This window comes from Phaethon aethereus, assembly GCF_964289735.1.
Source record: "Phaethon aethereus genome assembly, contig: HAP1_SCAFFOLD_323, whole genome shotgun sequence".
Taxonomy (NCBI): Eukaryota; Metazoa; Chordata; class Aves; order Phaethontiformes; family Phaethontidae; genus Phaethon; species Phaethon aethereus.
In genome coordinates this window covers 29514-40338 of record NW_028113768.1, presented here as the reverse complement: position 1 = coordinate 40338, position 10825 = coordinate 29514, and the positions used below count along the sequence as shown (strand labels likewise).

At 61.9% G+C, this 10825-nt stretch overlaps 1 protein-coding gene across 1 annotated transcript; it reads right to left on the bottom strand.

Annotated features, from left to right (window-relative positions):
- Window positions 1-3596: 3596 nt before the first annotated feature.
- LOC309416568 (uncharacterized protein) lies at window positions 3597-10331 on the bottom strand (the record flags this gene model as incomplete). The annotated part of the gene is made up of 12 exons (XM_082016108.1): window positions 3597-4311; window positions 5095-5184; window positions 5545-5712; window positions 6405-6586; window positions 6850-6934; window positions 7260-7352; window positions 7518-7611; window positions 7866-7906; window positions 8684-8840; window positions 9608-9692; window positions 9915-10021; window positions 10210-10331. The coding sequence occupies 12 exons, from the start codon at window positions 10329-10331 to the stop codon at window positions 4180-4182; spliced, it is 1356 nt and encodes a 451-aa protein (XP_081872234.1). The 3' UTR covers window positions 3597-4179.
- Window positions 10332-10825: the final 494 nt, after the last annotated feature.

The following is a 10825-nucleotide window of genomic DNA, read 5'->3' as shown; positions in this document are numbered from 1 at the left end:
CTTTCCCTGCTTTGCGAGCTCTTCCCTTCCCCACCAGGTTGAGCAAAAGGCAAAGGCAGGAGACAAGTACGGCAGCCCTGGCCGATAGGAAAATGAGCGCAGGTAGCACGGGCTCGGCTGGCGCTTCGGCACAGAACCAATTCCAGCTCAGGACACGTCTTTTACCACAGGGTCTTCAGGTCCGCTGCAGACGCAAAGGTCAGCTCCTGCAAGGGAAAAACACTCCGTTACAGCATCCACTACCAGAGCCGCTGGGGCTTCCCAGGAGAGGCTTCCCTCGGAAGACACGGCACAAGCTGCCGCTTCTTTGGGCCACCCTGCGTGGAAGCAGAAGAGCCCGTGATTTATCCAGCCACTGCCAGCAACGCTCCGTTGCATGAGATGCCCGTCCCACAAGAGCCACTGACCTCTATCAGTCCCTTTGCCCGCATTGTCCACGCTAGCAGAGAGGTCCCCCAGCAAACACCGGCTGCAATGCACATCACCAAGAGACACTTATTTGACTGGGGTTGCAGTCGCGTTGCCTCCTCCCTGTTGCCTTGCGGGTGGGGCAGCAGGTTAGCTGAGGAGGTGGGGAACGCGGGGTGCAGCGAGCGGGCGCGCCTCTGGCCGGCGGCCATCGGCCCAGGCTTGAGGGGACGCTGCAGCCGTGATCGTCAGGTGTGCTTGGTGCCCGAGAGATATTCCCCATTTCCGCTCGCCGCTTCAGCGAGCACCGTGACCAGGCTGCATGGGCTAGCAGAGGTACCTCTCCATCGGTCCCCCTGCACGGCCCCGCCCCTCCCCTCTGGGAATGCCCAGTTCAGGCTTGGAAATACCTACGCCCATCCCACGCAGGCTTGCAGACTAAGCAAGCCGTTTGGTCCAGTGGCCAGAGCAGCAGCATGGCTGGGAGACTACCAGCGTTACTGGGAGTCCAAAAGCCAGTCCCAGTCCCAGACAGGCTCGGGAAGCACTTGGGCCGCGGCAGTTTCCGCACATACTGGCCCACAAGGAGAGCTGGCCGGCTGAAAGCTGGCATCCAGCACAGCCAGGCTGTCGCTCTCCGAGATGTTTGCTCCTGAAAACTCACCAAGAGCTACTGCGAGCAACAAGAAGAAGACTTTCAAGAACCTCTTCTTCTGCAGGGCCATCTGTTGCCTGAAAAAGAGGGAGTCCTGTGGCTGTCAATGATCCAAGTCTTGGGCAAACCCCTTCACAGGTGGATTTCCCTTTTCAGGCCAAAAAGCCACCGTTCTGGAAGCCTGCTGCTGACAGAGAGCTGACAGAGCGGCGCCCAGGAGGAACGCGATTTCTGTCCACGCCCTTCAACACCTCCGGCAGATCTTCCCCAACGGAAGGGCTTCAGGAGCACCTTCCAAAAGGGAATGAAGATAATCCGGGGAATTATTTGCTGAAAGCAAACGAAAACTGCTTTTCAGCAGTCTTTCCGGTGTGGACCTTGCTCTCACTTTGCTCATGAAAGCAGGCCTGTTCTCACTTTCAACCACACAGATCTCTCTTAGGGGTGGTTTTCCGCACAGCTGGGAAGCGCAGGAGCCTTGTCGGGCCTTCCTCCCAGAGCACTCCCAGACCTGCGCGGGCTCTTGTCACGGCTGGGGAAAGCCCTTGCCCTGCGGAGGCTTGGCTCTGCACGTGAGCGTCTGGCTACGCAGCAGTTGGTACTGCCGCCGCTAAAGTTGGGGCTCCAGCAGATGCGTGGGAGCGAGACTGCCGAGGGGCTTTGCTCTTGGCTCTCCCTGAGAATGGCCACAGCACGAGCAGCGCCCGAGCTTCGGCGCCCCAGCGGGAGCCCCGGGCTGCTGGCTGGGGCACACCCTCTGCTTTCCCCTGTGCTTGCACTGGCCCTCAGGCATGCTCTTTCTCCCCCCCGCGCCCCGACCACAGCAGAAGCATGTAGTACGTACACGGCAAAGAGGCGCGTGCTCAGCGGATGCCTCCGCGGGGAGACAAGGGCAGCTGCCAGGTGGCAAGCACGGCTGAAGACCGTCCCTGGGCAAAGAAACCAGAGAAAAGTTAGGCCTGTCTCTCGAGGTCTCTTCTCTAGGATGCGCAGCCACACGTGTTTCAGCTCCCTGCGGGTAGGTCCTAGGCACTGGGGCAAAGAGCGGGGCAGCCTGCACTTCTCCTGCCACTTGTGATGCTTGGCCGGAGCTCTGGCACAGCCCACTTCGCCCCAGAGGACTTCACAGCAAGCAGCGCTGCTGAGCTCACTTGCAATTGCTGTGGCCTTGTCACGCCACTTGGCAGGCCCTTCAGTGGCAGAGCCGGCAGTTGACATGGACGAGAGTTTCACCAGCTCCACCTCCATGCAGAGGTTCCTGTGGGAGGAAAAAGACAAATGCAGGTTGCCTGCCGTCCCCACGCTGCGAGAGCCGAGGCGGGCAGGAGTGGCCTGCGCGCTTGCCCTTGCCAGGGGACGGGCCGTCCCAGCAACAGCGAGAGAGGGCAGCACAGCGGCGCTACCACCCCAACCTGATGGCGTGGGCAGGAGCAGCCCACTTCGTACCTCCTCGTCTGGCAGCGGCTCTGCCCTGCTGCCTCCCCTGCTGGCTCTCGGTCGGCCTCATTCCCCAAGGAGCCTTTGGCGGCCCCTTGGCGTCTTCTCTGGGGGGCCTTTCTCCTCGCCATCTCTAGGCAAAGGCAGGCTCCCTGCTCAGCTCTTCGCCCTCAGCCCCAGCAGCGTGGCCTACCCAGGCAAAAAACAGCTCTGGCAGCAGCCCCACGCCACCCCCCCTCCAGCAGGAGCGCGCCTGCCCAGGGCAACAGCCACACGGCAACTGTGGGCTCGTTCCCCGCGCGCTGCCACAGGGTTGTGCGAGCAGCCGGCTCTGACCTCACGGTGGCGGCTCTGACGTCACACTGGGGCTCCCCAGCGCTCAGCAGGGCGGGGAGACCCTGTGGGCTCCCCTGGGGCAACACGGCTGCCGCCCTCCCGGGCGGTGGGAAGCCATGCCTCTGGGCCCCCCCGAACCCTGCCATGCTCCCGTGCCAGGCGGCTGCCTGGCCTGTCCCGCCAGGCAGGCTTACAGCTCTCCTGGGCATCCCCGGGAAACCAGAAAGGCTGCTGGGCAGGGGGCTTTGCTCTCGCCCCATGGGACAGCTGCTTCCGGCAGCGTTTCTCCTCTCGCAACCATTTAGCACGCCAAGGAGAAAAAAACAGCAGCCCAGATGGGCTGTCAGGGGACCAGCGGGCCCCACCTGTGCAGTGGGCCGCCCGGGCAGCAGAGCTGCCAGTGCCACAGATGGCAGGAGGGCCCTGGCAGCAAAGGGTGCCTGGGGGGCTTGCGGCAGGCTGGGCGGCTCTCGCACTCATGCCATCATTAAGGTTGGAGAAGACCTCTAAGATCATCGCCATCTTTTGTGACACAAAAGGAGCCCCGACAGAGACTAGCGAGATCTAGAACGCGGACATTCATGGGGTGAGGCATGGGGTTTCCGACAGGCCAGTCAGACAGGCTCCCCACACCCGTTCTACAGAAACTATGGGTTAACCGACAAGCTGACAGCCTGGGTGCAGGGAAGGGGCTAGGCTGTGGCCCCACTATGGGGAAAGGAAGGGAGGAGCTCCTACCCTGTGGCCCCAGCAGCCCCGAAGAGCTGTCCCAAGGCTGACTGGCCGCCCGCAACCAGGGCCTGCAGGCTGCCCAGTTGCCATGGCAGCGGGGCCGGAGGGGGGCGGGGCCAGAGCAGGGCGCTGCAGTGGCTGGCAGGCGGCCCTGCCTGTCACCGCCTGGCGGGCGCCATTGGCTGAGGAGCCAGGAAGAGGGTGGGCGGGCTCCTGGGAGAGCTCCTGCAAGGGCCTGCCCTGGGGGCGGGAGGCAGTCGCTCTCCTGGAAACCGAAGCCGGGCCCTTCTGCGTGCCCTAGGCCGGTGCCACTCGCGGAGCCGCTGGGGGCGGCGGAGGGCAGAGCGGTGCCAGGCTGGGCCTCTCCTCTCTGGAGATTAAATCGTAGCAATTTATATTGCTGAATATCTTCCTCATTTTTAAGGAAAAGTTAAGTAGAAGTCCTAACGTTTTCCACACGCTCCACCCTCCCCACAATGGACCTTCTTGAACACGCCACTTGGGACACAAATCCTCTACACCGATCTGAATTGCCACATCTTCTTTTATTCTGCGCCCTCCCTGCCCCTTTTCTTCTTTTTTACGTTTGTCCTTCTTCGTTGCCTCTGCTTTCAGTTGGGGCTTTCTGGTTTTGCCATCGTCCCGTGAACCTGCACGCGATAAATGCAGGTGTACGCTGGGTTTCCCCAGTTGCTCTTCACAAGAAGTTTGACGTATGAAAAGGCTCTGGGCAGCGGCGCGGTCTGTGAAGAAAAGCGGGAAAAGGAAACGGGGGTGTTAAGAGCGACAGAGCACTCAACGGATCTCCCGCTGGCAGCCGTGCTCCCGCTCAGGAACAAGCTCCTGCGAGTGGGTGGGAGCGGCTGTGGAAATCTGAGGCTCGCTGCTGGTACCGGGGCTGTTGGGCAGGCTGGGGCCACGGGAAGCGGGAAGGCACCTGGCATCCTCTGCCTGCCTGGCAGAGGCTGGGGCTCAGTCTCCCTTCCCTCTGCCCCTTCCCTCTGCTGCTTGCTCTGTGCTGACAGAGAGGCCGGGCAGGTGCTCCTACGCGGGGGGGCAGCTGCTGCGCAACCCCACCGAGCTCCCGCTCTCTGCCCTGTCTGCTTTCCTCCTGGCAGGTGTGAGAGCAGCGGGAGAGAAGGGGCATGCTGTGCTGGGAGGAGAGGACCCTGGCCAGGCTGCCAGCAGGCCACCAGATGCAGTGACAGTGCTGCCCGACAGCTTTCACCAGCGGGCGTCCCCTCTGCTCCACGGCACAAAGACGCTGCTTGGGTGGGGTGGCCGCGTGTGCAGCCGGCTCTGCATGCAGCCAGGGATCGCTCGAGACTCGTGCTCCCATGGGCCTGACCCTGCCCTTGCTATCCTTTTGCCACCACCACCACACGCTACTCAGCCCTCCCTCTCTCTCGACGGTGGTCCGGGCCCCTCTGCCCAACGGGGAAAGCGTTCACGCTCTTCCTGCCAGGGACTTCCAGGCAAACACGTTTTGCTCCTTGGCACACCTCGTCCCCGTGCGTGGACCGTACCTTTACAGGGAAGGTCTGAATGGCCTCTTTTGCCACGTTGTACGTGAACATCCCAAGGAGAGTTTCCTCTTCTCCGTCCGCATCCACTCCCTCAGGGGCAAAGCACAAGGAGAGCAGCTCAGGCTCGTCCCAACAAAGAGCGATGGTACGCGCTGGATCAGCCCTGTTACCTACCCGCCCTCTCCTGGGGCTCTACAAGGAGTGTAGCGCTGGATGTGGTGGAGCTCAGTCTCCGCCTTGCGTTTTGGTCAAGAACCCTGAGGTGCTTGGCCAGAACAAGTCTTAAGAGAGATGCAACCTCTAGAGCCCTTGGAGTATCCCGCTAGGGTACTGCAGTGCTCAGGAGAGAGCAGGACACAAACCTCAGAGGATGCACAAAAGCAAGCAGGACCTTGTCACGGCATTTGGCCAGGGCCACGTCCCCACCAGAAGTGCCCAGCAGAGACTTACAAAGACAGCGATGTCTCTGGGGGCGCTGATGACCGTCCCAGATGGAGAGGCTTCTCTGGAGATGTGCTGCACAGTGATGGCAGTCAGATGGACTCGTGCTGGCAACCTTATGACCACCTGGCCCTGATGCCCTTGAAAGGGCCAGCAGTTCCTTGGGGAAACATCCGGCTGCAAGCAGAGCGCGAGAGAACAAAGCGTGAGGGAGTGTTGGGGCCAATACAACTGCCGGTGTAGCTTGCAGCGCAGGCGCCGGTGTGTCTGTGGGGTCTATTTCAGCTCGTAAATGAGGTACGTGTGAGGAAATGGACCGAAGCAGGAGGCCTTCCTCCCTGCCTGACCAAGGGGGCTCTCGGTATTACGGAGCAGAGGAGAAGGCCGGTTATGAGGCTCTGAGCAACCTGACCTCGTCGATGATGTCCCTGCTCAGTGCAGGGGGCGTGGACTAGATGACCTGTAACCGTCCCTTCCAATCGCAAGATTCTATGATTCTATGAAACCATCCTAGTCAGGGCCTCGCAGAAACACGTCTCTGCCCAGCGGCTCTGCAGGGCACCCCCCACCTCCCGCCTCCCACCCCCGAAAAAGCGCTGTTAGGGATGGGTGGGGAAACGGGGTCCCCGGGGAGAAAGTCTTTCGCCCAGCTGTGGCACAGGACTGTGGGCAAGATGCAGCAGTTCAGCTCAGCTCTGTTCCCCTCCTGGGGGGAACCACTGATTTCTGCCAAGCCCAGCCCTGTGTCAGAGCTTTGGTTTCAGGACCCTCATCAACCCTATGGGTGGACTGAGGGGAGAGCCCCTGAGCTCGGTCCCCAGCTTCACAGGAAGGAAGGACACCAGCACGGATGATTTCTGCTACAAGACCTGCAAAATAGTATCAGGAGGGTTGGCAGTGTAACACAACCCGAAAGCCCTGCCGACCCAATTCTCTTTGCAGGCGTAGGTCTCGGAAGTTCTCTGCATGTCGATGGCGCCACCTGTAAGGAAGGGAGAGCAGATGACTGCAGGCTTGCTGTGTGGGCAGCAAAGGACGGCCCAGCCATTCCCTTTGCAAATGCAGTGGAGAGGATGACAGCCCCTCCATCAGCACCGGAACACGTGCCGGGGCAGCGCCAGAGGCACGCGTGCGGAGGCCGAGGGCAGGACTGGGAGGAAGTCCGAGAGAGCCAGTCTGCCACAGCCGTGCTCTTGGACCCCACGAAGCACTGAAGCTCCCCCACTTTGGGAAGCAGTGCCTGCAGCACAGGCTCCTTTGGGGAGTGCTACAGACCAGCGCAGGCCAAGGAGACCGGGCTGTTTGTGTCCATACCAGAGCTTTTCAGGGCCCAGTCAAACATCTCAACATAGACTTCCAAAGCCATCCGGGACGCTGCCTGGTTCACCTCCTGAGCTTCCTGGGAAGGCCATAAACAAACACCGGAAAGGAGCACATCAGCGGGTAGTTCAGCATGGCTACTAGTGCCCGGAGAGGCAAAGGGTCAGCGTCAGAAATGCAAGGCAAGCTCTGTCCGCGGAGCTGCAGGACTCTCCGCTGCCGGCGTGAGTCACGAGGACTGAGGAACGGTTTATCTGTGGCCGCGGCCACACCCACGTCCCCGAGGTGGGTTGACGAGGGTCCCCACACCCTCGTCCCCACCCTCCATGCTCTCCGGGTCAGCCGGGAGAAGGGCTCAGGCCCTGCCAGCGGTGGCTGGCTCCGTGAGCGTGCCTGGCTCTCACCAACTGCCTCAGGGGCCCGGCCAGAGCAGCCAGAGGCGCGGGCACGCTCAGGGAGGGCTGCCGGGCATCGCTGCCTGAAGCGGCCCGGTTAAACTGGGGCCAGAGAAGGGCCGCCACAGCACAGAAGCTCAACCGGCAAGCCCCCGGGGCAAAGGCTGGGTTGCTGTGGCCAGCAGTCTGACCCCACCAACAACCCCAAGGAGTGCTTCCTCGGGGCTTCTGCCCAGCCAAGCCTCCTTCCCGAGAATGCAAGATCACCTTCACGCTGCTGATCTGCGCCTTGAGCTGAGCCACCTCCTCCAGCAGAAGCTGCGTCTTTTGCCTTTGCTCCGCCAACAGAGCGCACAGGTTCCTGCAGGAACTGGAAAGCAGATCTTGCCAGAGAGAGGCCCATCCCCTCTGGGGAGTGTCTGAGCTCAGCAAGGAGGAGAGACACATGTGCTTTCCCTGCTTTGCGAGCTCTTCCCTTCCCCACCAGGTTGAGCAAAAGGCAAAGGCAGGAGACAAGTACGGCAGCCCTGGCCGATAGGAAAATGAGCGCAGGTAGCACGGGCTCGGCTGGCGCTTCGGCACAGAACCAATTCCAGCTCAGGACACGTCTTTTACCACAGGGTCTTCAGGTCCGCTGCAGACGCAAAGGTCAGCTCCTGCAAGGGAAAAACACTCCGTTACAGCATCCACTACCAGAGCCGCTGGGGCTTCCCAGGAGAGGCTTCCCTCGGAAGACACGGCACAAGCTGCCGCTTCTTTGGGCCACCCTGCGTGGAAGCAGAAGAGCCCGTGATTTATCCAGCCACTGCCAGCAACGCTCCGTTGCATGAGATGCCCGTCCCACAAGAGCCACTGACCTCTATCAGTCCCTTTGCCCGCATTGTCCACGCTAGCAGAGAGGTCCCCCAGCAAACACCGGCTGCAATGCACATCACCAAGAGACACTTATTTGACTGGGGTTGCAGTCGCGTTGCCTCCTCCCTGTTGCCTTGCGGGTGGGGCAGCAGGTTAGCTGAGGAGGTGGGGAACGCGGGGTGCAGCGAGCGGGCGCGCCTCTGGCCGGCGGCCATCGGCCCAGGCTTGAGGGGACGCTGCAGCCGTGATCGTCAGGTGTGCTTGGTGCCCGAGAGATATTCCCCATTTCCGCTCGCCGCTTCAGCGAGCACCGTGACCAGGCTGCATGGGCTAGCAGAGGTACCTCTCCATCGGTCCCCCTGCACGGCCCCGCCCCTCCCCTCTGGGAATGCCCAGTTCAGGCTTGGAAATACCTACGCCCATCCCACGCAGGCTTGCAGACTAAGCAAGCCGTTTGGTCCAGTGGCCAGAGCAGCAGCATGGCTGGGAGACTACCAGCGTTACTGGGAGTCCAAAAGCCAGTCCCAGTCCCAGACAGGCTCGGGAAGCACTTGGGCCGCGGCAGTTTCCGCACATACTGGCCCACAAGGAGAGCTGGCCGGCTGAAAGCTGGCATCCAGCACAGCCAGGCTGTCGCTCTCCGAGATGTTTGCTCCTGAAAACTCACCAAGAGCCACTGCGAGCAACAAGAAGACGACTTTCAAGAACCTCTTCTTCTGCAGGGCCATCTGTTGCCTGAAAAAGAGGGAGTCCTGTGGCTGTCAATGATCCAAGTCTTGGGCAAACCCCTTCACAGGTGGATTTCCCTTTTCAGGTCAAAAAGCCACCGTTCTGGAAGCCTGCTGCTGACAGAGAGCTGACAGAGCGGCGCCCAGGAGGAACGCGATTTCTGTCCACGCCCTTCAACACCTCCGGCAGATCTTCCCCAACGGAAGGGCTTCAGGAGCACCTTCCAAAAGGGGATGAAGATAATCCGGGGAATTATTTGCTGAAAGCAAACGAAAACTGCTTTTCAGCAGTCTTTCCGGTGTGGACCTTGCTCTCACTTTGCTCATGAAAGCAGGCCTGTTCTCACTTTCAACCACACAGATCTCTCTTAGGGGTGGTTTTCCGCACAGCTGGGAAGCGCAGGAGCCTTGTCGGGCCTTCCTCCCAGAGCACTCCCAGACCTGCGCGGGCTCTTGTCACGGCTGGGGAAAGCCCTTGCCCTGCGGAGGCTTGGCTCTGCACGTGAGCGTCTGGCTACGCAGCAGTTGGTACTGCCGCCGCTAAAGTTGGGGCTCCAGCAGATGCGTGGGAGCGAGACTGCCGAGGGGCTTTGCTCTTGGCTCTCCCTGAGAATGGCCACAGCACGAGCAGCGCCCGAGCTTCGGCGCCCCAGCGGGAGCCCCGGGCTGCTGGCTGGGGCACACCCTCTGCTTTCCCCTGTGCTTGCACTGGCCCTCAGGCATGCTCTTTCTCCCCCCCGCGCCCCGACCACAGCAGAAGCATGTAGTACGTACACGGCAAAGAGGCGCGTGCTCAGCGGATGCCTCCGCGGGGAGACAAGGGCAGCTGCCAGGTGGCAAGCACGGCTGAAGACCGTCCCTGGGCAAAGAAACCAGAGAAAAGTTAGGCCTGTCTCTCGAGGTCTCTTCTCTAGGATGCGCAGCCACACGCGTTTCAGCTCCCTGCGGGTAGGTCCTAGGCACTGGGGCAAAGAGCGGGGCAGCCTGCACTTCTCCTGCCACTTGTGATGCTTGGCCGGAGCTCTGGCACAGCCCACTTCGCCCCAGAGGACTTCACAGCAAGCACCGCTGCTGAGCTCACTTGCAATTGCTGTGGCCTTGTCACGCCACTTGGCAGGCCCTTCAGTGGCAGAGCCGGCAGTTGACATGGACGAGAGTTTCACCAGCTCCACCTCCATGCAGAGGTTCCTGTGGGAGGAAAAAGACAAATGCAGGTTGCCTGCCGTCCCCACGCTGCGAGAGCCGAGGCGGGCAGGAGTGGCCTGCGCGCTTGCCCTTGCCAGGGGACGGGCCGTCCCAGCAACAGCGAGAGAGGGCAGCACAGCGGCGCTATCACCCCAACCTGATGGTGCGGGCAGGAGCAGCCCACTTCGTACCTCCTCGTCTGGCAGCGGCTGTGCCCTGCTGCCTCCCCTGCTGGCTCTCGGTCGGCCTCATTCCCCAAGGAGCCTTTGGCGGCCCCTTGGCGTCTTCTCTGGGGGGCCTTTCTCCTCGCCATCTCTAGGCAAAGGCAGGCTCCCTGCTCAGCTCTTCGCCCTCAGCCCCAGCAGCGTGGCCTACCCAGGCAAAAAACAGCTCTGGCAGCAGCCCCACGCCACCCCCCCTCCAGCAGGAGCGCGCCTGCCCAGGGCAACAGCCACACGGCAACTGTGGGCTCGTTCCCCGCGCGCTGCCACAGGGTTGTGCGAGCAGCCGGCTCTGACGCCACACTGGGGCTCCCCAGCACTCAGCAGGGCGGGGAGACCCTGTGGGCTCCCCTGGGGCAACACGGCTGCCGCCCTCCCGGGCGGTGGGAAGCCATGCCTCTGGGCCCCCCCGAACCCTGCCATGCTCCCGTGCCAGGCGGCTGCCTGGCCTGTCCCACCAGGCAGGCTTACAGCTCTCCTGGGCATCCCCGGGAAACCAGAAAGGCTGCCGGGCAGGGGGCTTTGCTCTCGCCCCATGGGACAGCTACTTCCGGCAGCGTTTCTCCTCTCGCAACCGTTTAGCACG